We start from the raw sequence: 19,152 nt of genomic DNA, 5'->3' as shown, positions 1-19,152 counted from the left end.
AAAAAAAGAGACAAAAAGATTTATATAGTCATTCCGTTCCCTTTTCTGGAGACAGCAAGTTTTTTTTAATCAACCACAGGGTTCATCTGAATAGGGGCTCAGTAAGACCACTTTTACCAACTATTAACTTACTTCATGTCACTTGCTAGCTTGGTTCTAACATCTAGAGGTCTGAACTGAATTTCTCCATTGGTTGAACCCATGAAAGATACGCTCGTAACCATGGCCAGTTTGGCCCCTCGTCACTACATATTCCAAGTCATTCAAAAGTTAGTGTTAGTTACTTCTTCTATTTATTTTACTGAATAGCAACCTTAGGTATGTAATATTATTATTGAGGAAAAATCTGCCTCTCCAACACAACGATACATGAAGTTGAAATAAAATTTTGTGTTCCACATAATTAGGGAATATGAGTTATAGGAGACTATGAGGATTTGAAATGCTTTGCTCCCCATGTTACTCAGGTTTTTTTTAAAAAAAAAAAAAAAAATCACAATATGCCGGAAGCAGTTGTCCCTTAGTAGATGTCTCTGGGACCCAGAGGCAAACTCCTATAATTCAAAATACATAACGAAGCCTTTTTTTTTCAATTACCAACTGGAAAATTAAAATCCTTCCCACCCTGTAAGAGCCCTGTATTACTACAGAAGAGCTCAGATACACTTTAAAAGTTAATTTACTACAAATCATAGTAATTAAGCTTTAACAATCTAAAGGAATACACATTGCACCCATGAACATTAATATTCAAGGTGTCAACAAGAAAGTGTCTTAGATCAATTTAATAAATAATGTGGAAATAGTTGCACTAAGCTAAAATACTAAACACACACATTTTTGACAAACTAATTTCATGTTTTCATACATACATACATATATATATAAAGTGTGTATGTGTACATAATTTTAAAATCCAAAGTTGCATACCCTCACACCTAGAAGAGTACACAGCGTACCCCCTCCTCTACACAACTAGGCATCACTGATTGGAGCGACCACTGGCTGCTCTGAAATGCCATGGAGTGCTGGCCTCCAGAGCCAGAACTTCCATTTATAATAGGTGCCTTTTTTAGGCTCTTGCTTCACAATGCAAGCTCATTCATTAAAAGTTAAGTTTCCCAAAGTTTCTGTCATTAAATACAAAATAATGTTGTCTGATCTAGTCTGATTAAACCTTTAACGAAAACAATGAAAAAAACAACAACAGTGAATTTAATAAAGCCACAAGTGTGTCATTCAAAGTGCAGCCCAGATGCCCATAGATCCATCAGTGCAAGAGCTCCCCGGAGGCACAAGTGTGTGTGGGCATGTACACACATTACTCTAGATTGCTTTTACAGTGGAGAATTAAATCAGTGCTGGTCAACCTTCTCCAGTCTTCACCAGCTACAGCTGTAAATTTATCTGAACATACCAGTACTCACTGCTTATAAAGTCACTTCTTGGCTACTTGCACAGAGAAAAGTGGCACTGAGGCAAGAAATGGGCTGGGTGCGCCCCCGCCAGGCTAGAGCATAGGCTGAGCTGTGAAAGCTTGAATCACCTGGAGGGAAGGGCTCCCTGCAGCCGAGCCCAGGCTGGCAAGACTACCATGTGAAAACTTCATCCACCACAGTCTGTGCGTTGGTTGCCTGTAAAGGGTCCGATGTTGCACGCTGCTGTCTCCTGGCATACAAGTGTGGTCTTAAAGAGCAGTCAACAGAGTAATTTTTAAAATAGTTGCTATTCCTATAATTAACTATATATTAAGTACAAGTCTCAGACTAAATAAGTTTTTAGCCACTTGTTAATTTCAGTTTTAAATGGTTAGAAAACACTGAAGACACCTACTGAGGAGGGAGGAATGATCACCTGTATAGGAGTCCAAAGCATGTGCTGGAGCAGATGATAACACAGAGACAGACATTTAGAAGATGGACCCAGAGGAGAGGGAGTGGTGTTGCCACAGACTACGGCATTGAAAATTTAATTATTTAGGATAACATTTTGATCCACTGCCCGTTATCACTTCGTGGGGAAAATCCTCCAGTATGAAAAGGTTGAAAAATTCACTCTCCAAGAATTAACACAGTTTTAAAAAGAGAGTATCTTAGAGCAGCACCATAAAACATGCAGGAAACTCTGCTTTAACAAAATTTCAGTGTGATCCTAGAAATGCTCCTGCTGCCCTCCAGGACACACAAGAAACTAGAACACACTGGAACTTAGCGGCACCCCACTGGCTGCTGTTGCTGAAAGTCTAGAACGCTGGATGATGCTTTTTTCATTTCTAAGACATCACTGCAAATTGAGGAAACAGGGTAGAGGAGGACAAGACATACATCTACTTGATTAACAGTGGCGAGTTTTTTACTAAATAACTATCGTGTCCTCTTAAGGAAAACTGTTCCTAAAATAAACAAGATTAAATTAGAAAGACATTAGAGATAATTTCTCCTGGGAAAAAGGTTAAATTCAACATAATTTGTAGATCTTAATCTTCAATGATATGTAAAAAACAACTTGAAGTACAAACAGTTAAGAATCTCTATAAATATGAAGCCACTGGATGATGAAAGTTTACAAACTTCTGAAATAAGTGTAAAAGAGACTCAAACACAGGATTCACTGTACCACTGCACTCGAAGATTTTCTATCCCTTCTTTCCAGGTTTCCATCTACAGCCTTAGCAATCATCTCTAAATAGTAGGGCAATCCTTTTTTCTGATTAGATGGGTTCATTTTTGGAATGGGGTGATGGACAAACTATTTTTTGAAGCAGCATTATCCAATAGGTTAGAATAAGTCACGTTCCAAAGTGTTAGTTTTTCTGAAATTAATCTTTGTGACTCTAAAGGAAGATTTAAAAGAAAACAGAATTTAACATGATTACTGCAGAAGACCAATGGTGTATGGCTGGGCAACCTGTTTAGTGTAAAGCTTCATCTGTAAACAATCCACAGAGTCTTCATCTAAAGGTAAGATATAATAAGGCACACCAGACATGACAGGGGCACTAAAGACAAAGTATAGAGGGTACATTTCTCACCTCTGTCTCCTATATGCATCTTGTAGGGAAAGGTACTTTGATACACAACTCTTACAGAGCTGTCTTCTTAAACTCTACCCCTGCTCCCCTCCCTTTCCCCGAAAGCTCACACTGTACCAAGTTACTTCCCTAGTGTGACTTCTCTGCTCCCATCAGAAACATACATCATTCACAAAACCAAACCAAACCCACCACCATCAAGTCGATTCCAATTCACAGCACCCCTACAGGACAGAGCAGAACTGCACCATAGGGCTTCCAAGGAGTGGCCAGTGGATTTCAAACAGCTGACCTTTTGGTTAGCAGCTGAGCTCTTAACCACTGTGCCACCAGGGCTCCCACATCATTCATGGGGGCCCTCATAATACAAACGGAGTAAATACAAGATAGGTTTAGAAGGAGAAATCTACCATCTTTACATCAGGCATTTGAATTGTTGTAAGTTGTAGAGCAAAAGCACACACACAAAAGCTCCAGCCCATTCCTACATCAGTCACCGCATGCTCATGTCAGAGTGAAAAAATCTAGTATGGGGAAAAAAAAAAAACACTAACAATTCTGAAATGAGATTTTAACCTTCAAACATTACCAATTAAAGAGATTTAGGCAGCAAGCCTCTGGAGCTGATCAACCTTCTTTCAACAGTAACTCACTCTGTTTCAACTAAGTGTCAAGTAATTAGCAACAAAAAAGAACACACGGTTTTAATAAAATCCATAAAGTTCAAGATTGTCCCTTTATGCAACCCTTCGCATGATGTACTTCTCCTAGAAAGTTCGCCTGCCCTCTTCTGTAATGCATTAAATGCAAGTTATAGTCACCTTGTGATTGCTTTAGTGTTATTAACACATGTTCACAGTTCCTGAAATAATGCATACCAAATGAGACAGATTTCATCTTTCATCCACACAGAGTGCCATCTTCTCATATTTAAGTGATTTTTCATGTGGAAACTATCCTTAATACTAAATATGAATTCTGCAATAAAACTGTAGTTAAGATTTGAAATAGTATCAGATAGTAGATGTGGAAAGAATATGTCCATATCTAAGATGAACCAACTCTTACTCTTTTGTAAGAGCTACCACGAAAAGACACTATTAGGTAACAAAGCTCGCAAAGTATATAAATAAAAATGCCTACATTAAATTTATGCTAAATATTCAACAGAGTAAATTTATAGGTAGAAATAACTAAACTTTAAACTAGCCCCAATCTGGGAACTTAAAAAAATTAAAATAAATAGAATTTCAATCAGTTATGAATTACAACTGGAATTTGAATCTTATTACAGAAAAATGAAACCATCTTATCAATGTGCTGCAGATTTAAAACTATTTAAATAATTTTTCATACTGGGAACATTAAAGGGATCAATTGACATGATAGCTTGGGGTTATAAACAACAACACCATATGAACCAGGGAGAAGAAAACCATTCCTCATTCTTAGTGTCGACTAGGTGGTGTGTTATGGCAGTTTTCCTTCGTGATGTGACACAGTGTTGTGGAGAAAATCAGAGGCAACGAGAATGTGTTCAGTTCAAGATATCAACTTGGCATCCTGGCGAAGCCAGTGCAGTCCCTGCCGGGTGTAACGAACTAGGTCTGTCATGATGCTTGCGTTAAAGATGAGAGGGCCCATTACTTTATCCAGTTCAGCAAAGAATTCTAGAAAACCAAAAACATTCATTAAATGATGCGTATCCTTTTGAATCACTGCTTTAAAACCTTGAGTCTAGATTGTAAAACAGCATTCACATAAAGTCAAAAAACATTTCCTCCCCTACTAAAATGATTACTGTTCATGTTTTAGAACAAGCCATCCCATAGTCTCTCAAGTTTTTTCCCCCAAGTCACACAACATTTTAAACACAATGTATGGCCAGGAATTAAGCGTTATACATGGAGACCTAGTGCCACAATGTACTACATATCTGATCACTTAAAACATTCTCTGTGTACTGTTTTTGTATAAGAAGCAAGTGGTTACAAAAAAGAGGATGTATTCTGCATGCTTCCCCATAAGCGCTCCTGTGATGTCAGACACTTAACGACAGCCTGTACCCAACCTTTCTGCTGAAATCATATGATATTCACCATTAATAAATTAAAACCCATGTTTTTAGACAGTAGTTTAAAATTTTAAGGGATAGAAATAAAAGGATTTTTTCTAGGTCAACAAACACAGGCTGTTATGCTTGTAAGGGAGGTGTAGAGGGGAAGAGGGGGCAACAGTATCCTCAGATTAGATCCCAATGCAATTTAGGGAGAAAACAGAGGGATGTATGAACCAGACAGTAAGAAGGGGGTTTTTAAAACTGAAGAAAATTCTCAAGATAAAGATCTCAGCCTGTTCAAACAAGACAAGTAACTAAACAGTTGAGAAAGTGCATCTTTATAGAATTCCAGCTAATAAATGCAAAAGGAATGTTAGAATAGAAAATTCCTAATAAATTTTGTATTTCCTAATGAAATAACTGGTCTAGGAAGTGATCAAAAATGGATACTAAAAGCATAAGCTGAAGTTTAATACAGAATCTGACATCAAACTGATCAGGTTGACACCACCTCAATCTAGTGATCAATCTCAGTAACACTAAAAAAGGGATAATCATTACATGCCTCCTAATACAAGAGGAAATACAGAGCACCACCTAGCAGATGTTCTTATCTAAAATACTGAACTTTAATCAAGTTTCAAGATATAACTGTCAGTATATAGGAAATAAGGGGGACAGAAGAACAAGTTAAAGGACACCATGGGGAAGTAATCAGTCAAATCCAGGTAATGACACATTCTATGACCTAGTTTCTCTCTAACTTCAATGACATGGTCAAATAAAGTTGGAGAGGGGAAGGAAGGATTGTTATAGTATAAAAGATATTTAAGAGACTTATCAATGAAATGCAATGTGTAGACTTTGCTTGGTTCCTGTTTAAACAAATCCAACTGTTTAAAAATGGCATATTTGAGACAAAATGGAAACTTAATGCTCGATCAGGGATAGATGACATAAAGGAGTTATTGTTAATACTGGTAGTTGGGAAAAAGGCATGGTGGTCACGTTTTTGAAAAGTGCTTATCACTTAAGGATGTATACCAAAGTATTTTCAGGGGAAATGCCACAAAATCTGGTATGTGCTTTAAGATATTCTAGGGGAGATAAAGAGTGTGTGTGTGTGTGTGTGTGTGCGCGCGCGCGCACGCATGAGTGTATGTAATAGATGAGATAAGATGGGCAAAGTGTTGTGCTGCTGAAGCTGAAGGTGAGTGCAAGGCACATGGGGTCATTACACTATTCTCTTCCCTTCTGTCAATGTTTGAAAATTACCGTAAGGGCAAGTTAAAAAAGAAAGGAAACTGGCATCAGGGAGAAGAATGGAGAGTAGCATGACTAAGAGGAATGTCAGCTCTCTAATGTTTCTTGATCAAAACTGACATTTAAAAAAATTTTAGGAACAAATCATGTTTTTTAAAAATACAACTTTATGTTCAGTGTTGTAGTTCCTCTTCTACTCCCTTCTTAGGGACAGGAATCTTTCATTTTAACCTAATTACCCGTTCATACTATGAAGTATTTAAAGGAACTCTGTGACAAAAGGACACTTGGTTGATTGGCTAGTGTTTCTCTAAAAAGGATGGACCTGAATAGATGCCATACACAAATATGTGCTAATAACATCTACTAAAATGTTGTTGTCAGATCCCATGGAGTTGTTTCCGACACATAGCAACCCTATAGGACAGAGTAGAACTGCCCCAAAGGGTTTCCAAGGAGTGGCTGGTGGATTTGAACTGCCAATCTTTTGGTTAGCAGCTGAGCTCTTAACCACTGCACCACCAGGGCTCCTCTACTAAAATAGGATGGTATTTAGACAGTACTCTTCCTTAAGGAGCCCTGGTGGCGCAAACAGATAAGCACTGGACTGCTAACCAAAAGGTTGGTAATTCGAACCTACCTAGCAGCTTAGCAGGAGAAAGATCTGGCAATATGCTTTCATACAGATTACAGCCAGGAATGCCTTATGGGGCAGTTCTACTGTTACATGAGATTGCTATGAGGCAGAATTGACTTGACGGCCCCTGACAACAAACCCGTTGCCACTGAGTTGATTCCCACTCATACTAACCCTATAGAACAGAGAAGAACTGCCCCATAGGGTTTCCAAGGAGTGGCTGGTAGATTCGAACTGCCGACTTTTTGGTTAGCAGCTGAGCTTTCAATGATTTTGTCACCAGGGCATGCCTGATAAGAACTACCTCAAAATCTTTAAATACTTTATAATTTTCTATGCTCTTAGTTTGGAAAATAATGAACTTAAGGTGCAAAGCATCAAATGAGCTAATTTTAAAGAATGTTAAAAAATCTATTCATGTTATCATCTCGTTTATCAAGTAAGTTTCTTCCAGTTCACCTAACAATCCAGTATGCATGCACTTTCTTTTTTATTAAATATCTGAGATGTACAAATGTCTGGATGTAATCCTAAGCCTTCAGCCAAATTACTGTTAACAACTGTAGATTAGGACATATATTCTAAAACTGTAAAAGTATTAAAATATATGTGCTAATCTAAGATAGTATGAGCTGCATTTAATGTGCAGAAAAGAGTTAAGAGGTGTATTTGTTTTAGACCAGAACTATTTTTAGTTTTGTTTGTGTCACCAGTATCATGAAAGTTTAAAAAAAAAAAAAAAAAACTTTCAGTTACATTCAGTATGACTGCTAAGCAACTGATATCAGCAAACTGATTATCACTGACTGTAGATAATAAACTAAATGTAGACCAGACACTTACTTAATTAGGTCATCAAGGTTCCTTTTAACAATTCCGTATCTTAGCTGACGCTTTTCCAGAGTCCTACCTACCTTTTTGGAAATCCTGATGGCATAGTGGTTAAGAGCTATGGCTGCTAACCAAAAGGTCAGCAGTTCAAACCCACCAGGCACTCCATGGAAACCCTATGGGGCAGTTCTATTCTGTCCAATAGGGTCACTATGAGCCGGAATTGACTCAATGGCAACAGGTTTGGTTTTTTTTTTTTGTTTGTTTACCTACCTTTTTGCTCTTTGGAAAGCTGTTCAGCTTGGTCCCAAATTTCAGTGGCATAGAGGAAGTTGGACGTAACCTGCACATAGCTGGCTGCCATCTGGTGGATCCTTTGTGGAATGGTCACTGAAGAGCCACTTGCTGAAGCACTACTGGTTCCAGAAGAGTAATTTCCTGAATTGCCTGGCGACAGTTTTGGAGAAACAGGGGAAGGCATCCCAACTGCTTTGCTACACACAGAGAAACAGGAAGCTTGTTCATATGGATATGGTTAACGTTATGAAATCAAAGCACTACTGACTCTTCTTACATGAAGGCTTTTCTATTTTAAAGATTGTTTTAGAACAGTTCCCACAGAAGTACATTTTCTTCTAAATAAGTACTCACCTCACTAAAGGCCACTGTGGGTGATGATCTTACCTAGACCCTTTGTTTTAATGAATGGTAACAGATCAAGAGATGGGAAATAACTGAAGTCACATACCTTGTTAGAGCAGTTCAAAGACTCAGAAACCCATATAACCCATTTTCCATCTATGCAGGCATTCAATCAGGTATTTTTTAAATTGTGTGTGGGAGGTTGGGTGGAGTTGACAATTAACCCAAAAATTTGTAATGGTCAATGGAAGTATTTAATATTGTGCTCCAAAATTTCTAGCAATTTCCTAGTTTAACCAAATTAACCAAAGCTAACAAAGAGGTACACCTCTTTTATAAATCAACTACAGTCATCTCAGTCTTCCTTCCAACTAAATATTTCTTACCCAAACCCATTGCCGTTGAGTCAATTCCGACTCATAGCAACCCCTTAGGGCAGAGGAGAACGTCCCTATAAGGTTTCCAGGGCTGTAAATCTTTACAGAAGTAGACTGTCACATCTTTCTCCTGTGGAGCAGCTGGTGAGTTTGAACCACTGACCTTTCGGTTAGCAGCTGACTGCTTTACCCACTGCGTCACCAGTCTCCTTAGATACTTCTTAGAAAACAAATATGTTGAAATCTGATAAGATTCATTTCAGGAATATTAAAATTTGTGGAAATATCTAAGACCATGATCACATACTAAGAAAAGGAAAATCAGAAGTTGGGAAAAAAGCACTTAAGAATATTTTTATCTGCACTCTTCTAGCATTATAAATTTGGTTGAGAAACTACATAAAAGAGCAAAGATAGAATGTCAATTCACATAAACACAGTGTAACTGAACAGATAAACTTAGCAAAATAGAAGTTTCATGGTGTTTTTCCTCCTTTTGAGTGTGGATGGGATGGGGATGGTACGGGGATGGAGGATAAATTACAATCATGCCACTGTTATTAAATTCTGGCAGTGCCAAGACTTGAGTAAAGATAAGCCCATGGTAATAAATTCCAAGTAATTATGGAAATTCGACTGTGAGGTTGAGGTACTCTTGCAGGAAACTCAGATTTTTGCAGGTGAAATGTTCCATCTCTCATCTTTCTAAGATTATATTCATTTTATACTTTCGACTTACAAAAAAAAAATAAAGAGGAAAGAAAATGATCACTTCTAGGATAGATGACATAAAAATATGAGAAATGGATTTAATTTAAAAAAATTATCATCTATTTTTGGAAATTGTACCTATCCATTTCACTTTTACATTATAAATAAACAAATGTCACAAATGATATTTTACGGAACAAAATTTTACCCACCTTCCCAAGCTAGGTGATGGAGCTTGAGAATTATTATAAGAATTCTGTGAAGAAAACAAAATATACTTAATAATTAAAACAAAACAAAACAAAAAACCAAAATACTACTTATGAACTACTAAACATATTTTAAAGCACTGGACAAGAACTGATCTCAAAAAGCTTTATAAATTTAAGGGAGCAAAATGTGTGTGTGTGGGAATGTGTGTGTGAAAATGTGCAGAAGGAAGTTATTTAGCAAAGACCTCGGGTTTTCTGGAAGACTTCACAGAAGCAGCAGGAAAGAATGAGTAACATTCAGATAAATAGACATAGGGAGGTGAGCCATACTATGTACAAAGGAAGCAGAAAAGAGAATGTAAGTGACCCACACCATTTGGCTATGGTAGAGGTTTAGACAAAGAACAAGGGAGGGACTTTGAGGTCCTTGCAGGGCAGAGTAAGAAGCTTCGAGTCAACCCTGCAGGTAATGGTAAGCTATAGAAGGGTTCAAAGTCATGATGAGAGCAGGATTTTAGGAAGATCTGTGTGTGCTGTCATGAAAAAACATAGGAAGACATTTTAGGAAGCTACGATAACAGTGTAAAGAAGGATAATAGTGGAAACAAAAGATCATTTTTCAATTAACCAGCTGAGCTGACCGGCCAGCCATCATTTTTAAATTATAAATTAGGTTTCATAATAAAAATAGGTTACATCTACTGAAATTTCATTAAGAGCTGCTGCATAAGGCTCTCTAGGTTCTACAATGGGATACATATATGCATTTATCATGGGTTTAAAAACTTTTCCCAAAACCTCAAATTTATTTGAAAGTTTCTAAGTAACAGCTCCTCTCCTGCTGTGGGTATGAGGACACAGGGGGGGGGGGGGGGGGGACTGGGACTTTACAAGTTTTGTCTCCTAGGAAATGGACCTTCCTTTTTTTGTACACTTACCTTCAGATGTTCTGTCAGAGTCTTTGAGTACTTCAGAGCATTCTCCTTCTTCAGTTTGAATAGCCTCAGGTACAGCAAAGACTGGCATCGTAGGCTAAAAAAAAAAAATAATCCAAACCCGTTGCCATTGAGTTGATTCCAACTCATAGCAACCCTACAGGATAGAGTAGAACTGCCCCATAGGGTTTCTAAGGAGCAGTTGATGGATTCAAACTGCCGACCTTTTGGTTAGCAGTCAAGCTCTTAACCACTTTGCCATCGCAGGCTAGCCAATGGAAGAAAGGGTAGCTTATTTACCAGGACATTAGACTCTGGCCACTTCTGCAGAGGCAACCTCTACATCGTGTAAGAATATAGGGCTGAGCCTTGTAAGCAGATCTTGATATAAAGTCAACAACACTCACCCTTAGGCAAAACCAAAAGATGTGTCTTATTGTGGTACACATCCTAGGGAGGGGAAGACGGCTAAGAGACCTAGGACTACCAAACTGAAACCTGCAGCTGTCGAGTAAATTCTGACTCATAGTGACCCTATAGGACACAGTAGAACTATTCCATAGGGTTTCCAAGGCTGTAACCTTTACAGAAGCAGTCTGCCACATCTTTCTCCGGTGGAGCAGCTAGTGGGTTCAAACTGCTAACCTTTTGGTTAGCAGTGGAGCACTTAACCACTGCACCATGAGGTCTCCTTGATCAAATGAAAAATAATCTAAAATTAAAAAAACAAGCAAAAATCCTAGGAAACTCAATTATGAATGAATGGTACATGAAACATATAAACCTTAATATGGCTTATAAAAGCCCTTCACGTCATCCCTGCCTGCCTTTCCAAGTCACTTTCACTCCTTACTGGTCTTCTTTTAGTTCCTTGGAAGTTTCCAGTCCTTTCCATCCAGCCCCTGTACATGTTGTTTCCTCTACCTAAGAGTATGTCTCCCTACTTGCTACTCTTATAGTTACATACGCTTTTCTTTCCAAGCAGTTAATTCATATACTTGTATAGATATCTGATTAATTTCTGTCTCCTCACACTAGACTATAAACTCCCTGAGGAAGAGGATCATGAGTGTTTTAGTCACAGCTGCATTCCCAGTGTTGAACATAGAGCCAGGCTACAAATAACTCCTATAACAAATAAACTGATAATATCTCCCAGACAAAGAACAAACAAGTCACTTTCTTTATTCTGAGCAACCTAGAGGCACATTACAGCTCTGTCTGGTGCTACACCCAACATACTACACGCAAAACAAGAACTGTCCAACTCCAGGTCTTCAGAATATCTAGTTTTGAAATTTGCTTCTCTTATCTGCTGCTCCCTAAGGAAAGGTATATATGTGAATGGAGAGATAGGATACAAAAAGAAGAGGCCAGAAAAGTGATCACTTAAGACGGGGTTGGGTTCTAATACTGGCTCCACACCAAGGCTTTCCTCAAGAGGGCAACAGATCAGAGACTGACAACAAGTAAAATCCTTCAGTAGGAATTCTGAGTCATTTCCTGCTTTACCCATCAAGAACAGATATATGACAAGGTTGAAAGGTTGATCCAAGGATAACTGTCAGAAGAGAATACAGAGCAGAATTTATTATAGAACTGCCTGTCATCTAACAGTGGCTAGAACAGAAGCACACTTACCAAAGTACTGTGAGTCTTTTATCTGCAGCTGTAGCATCTGGCGCCAAGTAATTCTTTAGCTTCATAGTGTATCTGTGAGTTAAAACGACAAACAAAAGACAAGCAGAAAACAATACTTCCTCTTGATCTTATGACTTCTTTGCACTCAAAATTCAGAATCAAACCTCATATAAGGCAAAATTATCCACTGAAATATCTAGTTCTCCTTATCCAAGACAATAAAGGATTAAGTACCTTCTTCTGTATAGAGTTAACATATTCAGCCCCTTCCTAGTGGACCAGAGCAGTAATGTTATTATCAATGATGTGGCAAGTCTTTCCACTTACTTGATGAGCTCCACCGTCTCTGAATACATAGGGAATGGGGACTTGGATTCCTGAGCATTTTTCTCTAACGCATTCCCACATTCAATGAAAGATACCACAGCATCAAGATAGTATACTGCTTTCTCAAACCTATCAGACTGAAGAAAGGAGAATAAAGGTAGTGAGAGCTGCACAGATCTACTATGGGTACAAACAACAAATGCGGGTTTCAATTAACTTGATTAAATACAAACATGTGAGAAGAATATTTACATACCAATGCATCTGCATTGTGCTTTAGTTTTTTTGCTTCTTGTAAATAATGGTCTGCTGAATAATTTCTGCAATGTAAATTTTTATTAAAAATAAATTGGTAAACATTTTCATAATACTAATTCATTTTAGTTTTTAGTATCCCTCAGTTTTCATGTCCTCAAATAAAGTGAGCTATTACTAAACATTTATTTCAGTTTTTCCTGACAAATGTTTAAATCAAGTTAACAGCATAAATCATCTTGGCCAACTCAAGGCTAGTCTTCTACTTAAAGAAATCAAGCTCCTTAGTACTTAATACTAACTTATCCAGGTCGTTTCAAAGGTTAGAGTAAATAAAATGTGGGTTGGAAAAATGACCTGTTATCAAAACGGGGCAGAGGGGGACAATAAAACTGTTCTATCTTATCAAAGAAAGTCCCCTGTTTTAAACAGTGATCCCACAAACAGTAAAAATCTACTAGATGGCTTATCATTCACATTCCCCATGAGAGCCACGGAGTTAGTTAAAGGAGGAATACTTGGGCTAGTGGGTGCCTTTCTAATTAAAACTTGACTACTCAGTGGATCACAATACATTACAAGTATTAGTTCTTCTGGTCACTGAAAGAAATTAAAATGAGTTGCACATATGCTGACTGGAACACTTTCTTAAATGCATTAAAAAAAAAATCACATTTATCTCACCTGTCGTCAAAGGCAAGCTTTGTTCTCCGAGGCTTAGAAGCATCAGGAGTTGGTGTAGATGGAGGACAGTTAGAGGAGCTATTTGGAGCCTTATCCTGACAAAAAAAAAATACATATAACTATGTTGAAAATTATGAGGAAATTAAAAATTAAACTAAAGTATTTAAGTCACTAGTAAAAAGGAAATGAAATTCCAGTGCCTCTAGTAATTCATTTCCTTGTTATAAAACTTTTAAACTTCAGAACATAAACTTCCTTTTTATAGAAAGGGTTAATTTTATATGACCAAAATAGTCACTCTATTTATTATGGGCCTTTTATGTGCTGGGCACTTGTTAAAACATAAGGAATATACACACCTAATATCAAAATGGCAGTACTACTTAGAGCAAAATTTACTGGTAATTACTGGTCAATGAAAAACAGCAGTAATAACATCTGTTTACTGTAGGCTTAGTGCTTGCCAGCCAGGCACTAAGTTAACTAAGTACTTAGGCAACGTCGTTAATCCTTCAACAACTCTATGAAATAAATATCGCTATTTCAGACCAAAAAAACCAAACCCATTGCTGTTGAGTCAATTCAAACTCAGAGGCCCTACAGGACAGAGCAGAACTGCCACATAGGGTTTCCAAGGAGCAGATGGTGGATTCAAACTGCTGACCTTAGGACAGACTAAAAAGCAGTTTCGAGAAGGCTGTATAATTTGCCCAAGTTCGAACAGCTTTTAAGTGGCAGTCCTAGGGTGCAGGGTTTAAACCCAGATCCATCTGATTTCAAAGCCCAGCTTCCTTCTTAAATTTCATTCTGTCTTTCCAATTGCCTCCCCACCTAACCCTATCTTTAATAAACTGAATACACATCTTGTTCATAACAGAATTTATTCCACAAATACATTAATATTTCAACATTAAAACTCTAATACATCACATAATTCTACTTATTTTGCTAAAAATCTATTTAAAAGGAACCATTGTAACAATTTTTTCTTTTCCTGAACAATAAACTTTTCAGTTCTATGCATTACAGCTTACTTCAAGGAACAGAAATCAGAGTCCTGAGATTTGACGAAAGTTCTTTATGGTAAAGTTGGTATGATTATGAAATGATTTCCTGAATATTAACGTTGCAGTACAACACTACTAGGATAGCTTTCCCTCTGTTTTATACATAGGCCTATGAGCACCTAGGTTTGTTTGAGGGAAACTGGAGTTTTTGGAAAATAAGGAAAAGAATTTTCCAGATACTACAACACTCTTCTTATACAGTAAAACCTCCGAAAGCCGGAACCTGTGTAAGGCGGAAACCTGTCAGAGAAGGAAAGTGCAAATATTTTCCACTAAAACTGAGTGATAGAAAAGTGGCAAGACTGCACCCTGTCAAAGGCAGAAAAATTGCAAGACCCAGAAAAACAAGGCAGTCCTGTCAAAGTTCTGCTCTCACAGGTTCACTGTATAAAAATTCTATGTGATTTTGGTTTTCCAGATTCTTATTTTTCTTTAGATGATGTAATAAAAAATAGCATATAGCATATCTTCTAAATTACAGGCTTTTGTTTAATAAACTTAGATGCACCCGCCTAAACTGAAAACTGCCAAGACTAACCTTAACAACTTTAACAACTGTCAAGTGCCATAAGATCTTTTTTTTTTTGATTGTGCTTTAAGTGAAAGTTTACAATTCAAGTTAAGTCTCTTAACACAAAAATTTCTACATACATTGCTATGTGACCCTAACTGTTCTCCCTATTTTGTGACAGCACACTCCTCCTTTGCCATGAGATCTTAGAATCAAAGTAGTCAGGCCTACTTAATAGTTTGTCAGTAACAGCAGAGTACCGCAAGACTACATTCGACCTGACAAATATTTCCGGATTACCCACTGCGCTAAGGACTGGATAAAACACAAAATAAGTAAAGACACAATTCTCTGCCTTTAAGAAGCTGACAAACACATAAAGAAGAGACAGTGATTTTTACCTATGAGATAGACAGAAGCCAAATGAGCAGATGGGCTCACATAATGAATGCATTTTTTAAAAAGAAGAGGCCCCCAAAACAAGCATGGGGGCCTTAAATCTTACAGTTAAAGGATGGGAAATGGAGGAGGAGCAAGTTAGCAGGCAGATGGAGAACCAGGACAGTGAAGGAGGCCAATAGAACAGTTAGGTTCCTAAGGACGCTGGGGCTAACTCTCTAGATTACTACAGAAGAGTGTTCAGCTCGAGAAAAGCCTTCTGTATACCTCAATTGGAGAAGTTGTTCATAATTAAAATTACCTCAATTTAAAACATTTAATAAGCATGACTAATGCCTTAAAACACTCCACTTTTTCAACTCTTCAACCTTTGCTTAAGTTACAAATAATAATTCACTGACAGTCCTAAAAATCTAAGTATTTTCTTAATTTTGTCTCGTGTACTCTGATTTCAGGGAGTTTTCTCCTGATCGTAGTAGTTTTGAAAGCAATACAAATAACCTGGTAAAAAAACTGAGGGGAAGAGTTTGTCTATTAAAGTACAGCCTTGAAAAAGCTTCTCTGATCCAATTTCCCACCCACAAGTATGAAGAATATTCCCCTACATTATGAGCAATGCTCTAGCAATAAATCCGGTGCTAGCTCAACCAAGTATTTTTTTTTATTATATGAATCAAAACCAAACGGTTGCTTTCTCACTGTATGTAAAATAACTTGTTTGTAGAATCTAATTCTAAAAAAATTCAAAGCCAATTTCAAGCCATAGACAAGAATTCAATCTTAGCAAACAGAGCCATTTAAAATTAGATCAAGATCTTACTACAAAAACTTTCATAACAAATTTTCCTAATTATGGGCTTCTATCTTAACATACATGTGGCCAGCTGACTTACTGCTTTAATGGTCTCAGATCACTGCATAAGTTTATCATCAAGATAGGGACATTTTGAGAGTAAAATGCACAGGCCTATAAATTTAATGAGATATTTGCAAAAATTTCAAAGCACAGAGTGCCACCTTGGAGAAGTCACATGGCATTCAGAATGATTCTCAAAAGGCTCAGGTCCCCATACCTTACCTTGACCTCCTTGGAGCTACTGGAAGTTTTCCCTTCAGTCTTCTTCTGCTTTGATGTGGAGGAACTATTTTTGCTGCTGCCACTATTCTCCTTATTGCTATTATTGCTTGACTTTAAGGAGGAAGACTGACTAATAGTCCTCTTCCGAGAGCTGTGTTCTGTTTTTGGATCTTTTGAAGGAACAGGCCCAGCAGGAGAAGGCAACAAATCCTTTTCTTTTGTAGCACTCTGCTTAGATGACCTGCCAAACCAAATAAATGCCCTCATTTCTCCACACAGTAATACAGGAGAGGTGGATTTTTCCATTTGTCTTTGCCTGCTTTCAAGTTAATTTTTTCCCCTATTTGATTACTAGGGCACATGGTTTCTGTAAAAAAGATAAAACTGTAACTTCCATGAAGGTATGCATTTTGTCTGTCCCCTACCACCACCCCTCATGGCTGTATACCCAGTGCCTAAAACAGGGCCTACCACACAATAAATACTCAGTAAGCATTTGTTCAATGAACAAGCAGATGAATGATGAGTGAAAAGATTAATGCTCACAAGTTAGCAACTAGTCTCCTGCTAGTTATAGACAAGCTTGCCATATACTCAGAAAGTTGTAAAGCTTTACCTTATTTCTTATTCCATACTTACCCTTCCAAAAACCAAACGCGTTGCCATTCAATCAATTCTGACTCATAGTAACCCTACAGGACAGAGCAGAACTGCCCAGTAGGGTTTTCACCCTTAAACCCACCAAAAAAAGAAGACAAGAAGAAGTGACGGAGTCTTAAATCCTTTCCAGCCCTCTGTGCTAGAAGCAAAAGTGCCCGCTATTTTGTTGTATGTATATGTGTGCATGTATATGCTTACTAAAAGAACACTCCAAGGGCATGTTAGAAAGCATCCAATCACAAATGTCATACATATAGTAACAACATTGGTGTGCAACATGTTTGGGGACATACTCTCTGTTGCTGGATGGCTTGTGGCCTGCCGAATTCTTATCTTCTATTTTGGGTTTCTTGCTCTCGTTGGCTCGGTTGTCATCTTCATTCTGGGTGAAAAACAGAAAACAGCAGCTACTAGGTCTGACTTTTACTCATGCAACTTCAGTTTGTAGCACTAGTTACTCCCAGTTTATCCCTATTAAACTTCAGAAAGAAGTTTGAACATTTTCGCTTAGACAATGTTCAATAAATTAGGTTTTAAGACTGAGAAGTCTCTTATTTTAGATACACAGAGCCCAAATATTCAAAGAGATTTTCTATGTCTTTCAGATGGCATTTTTTTGGGGAGGGGGTGTGTTTTCCATTATGCTTTAATTGAGTATAACTCACAATTCAACTGAAAATTAACTTGTAATTCACAATTAAATTGAAAATTCACCCTTCTAAAGTGCACAAGTCAATGGTTTTTAGTATGTTCACAAAGTTGTGCAAATCTCACTACAACCAATTTTAGAACATTTTCATCACCCTAAAAAGAAACCCCATACCCATTAGCAGTCACATTCCATTCCCCCTATCCCCGACCCTCAGCAACCACAAGTCTACCTTCTATCTCTATGGATTTGACCATTTTGAATATTTCATATAAATGCAACAATCACACAATATGTGATCTTTTGCATCTGGCTTCTTTCACTTAGCATAATGTTTTCAAAGTTCATATGCTGTAGCATGTATCAATACTCTGTTCCTTTTTAGGGCTGAATAATATTTAATTGTATAGATATAACACATTTTATTTACCCATTCATTAGCTGATGACTATTTGGGTTGTTTCCACATTTGCGCTATTCTGAATAATGTGGCTATGAACATTTATGTACAAGTTTTCGTGAGGATGTATATTCTCATTTTTCTTGGACATATACCTAGGAGTGAAACTGTTGGTTTATATGGTAACTCTATGTTTAACTTTTTGAGGAACTGCTAAACTTTTTTCCAAAACAGCTATACCATTTTACATTCTCACCAACAAGGTATAAAGGTTCCAATTTCTTCGCATCTTTGCTAATACTGATTATCTTTTTTTTTTTATCATAGCCAAGCCCAATGATTTTGAAAAGCTTTTTGTCTGAAAGATAAGCTGTGAGCCCACCTATAATTTCCATGCTACTTCCCTAGGTGATTCTGAGTTTTCCTAGTGCTTCTAATTATCAGGGTACAAGAATGCAAATAATCTGTCATAATAAAATGGTCTGTTCCCTTACACAAAATGATGAAAGAGACAAATGAAGACACGAGAGAAAGGAATCTATATCCTTCATTACCCTCGACTGGGTCAGCCTCTCAGTACCACCTGCTTTATCTCCAGAAACTGTCTCTGACACTTTATTTCACCAAAGCCATGAATCTCAAAAACCTATCACTGAGTTTCCTGGTGTTATACATTTTATAAAATCAAAATTTAACCTATAGATATTGACTGATATACAGGTACTGCTGAGGGGAGAGGAGGAGATACAGGGCTCTTTTAGAAGGGTTTTTTTTTTTTTTTTT

At 37.4% G+C, this 19,152-nt stretch overlaps 1 protein-coding gene across 4 annotated transcripts in view; it reads right to left on the bottom strand.

Annotated features, from left to right (window-relative positions):
• Nucleotides 1–445: 445 nt before the first annotated feature.
• Nucleotides 446–19,152, bottom strand: part of AFF4 (ALF transcription elongation factor 4) — a 103,968-nt gene continuing 85,261 nt past the window's right edge. For 3 of the 4 annotated variants that reach the window (XM_023738995.1, XM_023738994.1, XM_023738996.1), the window contains 10 exons: nt 17,614–17,702; nt 16,661–16,901; nt 13,606–13,700; nt 12,923–12,986; nt 12,667–12,803; nt 12,340–12,411; nt 10,702–10,795; nt 9,764–9,807; nt 8,095–8,315; nt 446–4,701 (listed from right to left, as the gene is read on the bottom strand). In XM_023738995.1, coding sequence (XP_023594763.1) covers nt 4,574–4,701; nt 8,095–8,315; nt 9,764–9,807; nt 10,702–10,795; nt 12,340–12,411; nt 12,667–12,803; nt 12,923–12,986; nt 13,606–13,700; nt 16,661–16,901; nt 17,614–17,702 — 1,185 coding nt within the window. In that variant the 3' untranslated portion in view covers nt 446–4,573. The remainder of the gene's footprint in view (nt 4,702–8,094; nt 8,316–9,763; nt 9,808–10,701; nt 10,796–12,339; nt 12,412–12,666; nt 12,804–12,922; nt 12,987–13,605; nt 13,701–16,660; nt 16,902–17,613; nt 17,703–19,152) is intronic. The other variant, XM_004384727.1, reaches the window with a different exon arrangement.

The sequence above is a fragment of the Trichechus manatus genome, unplaced genomic scaffold (genome assembly GCF_000243295.1).
Source record: "Trichechus manatus latirostris isolate Lorelei unplaced genomic scaffold, TriManLat1.0 scaffold00127, whole genome shotgun sequence".
NCBI lineage: Eukaryota > Metazoa > Chordata > Mammalia > Sirenia > Trichechidae > Trichechus > Trichechus manatus.
Note: the sequence above shows the minus strand (reverse complement) of the source record. Positions and strands in the feature narration are given on the sequence as shown.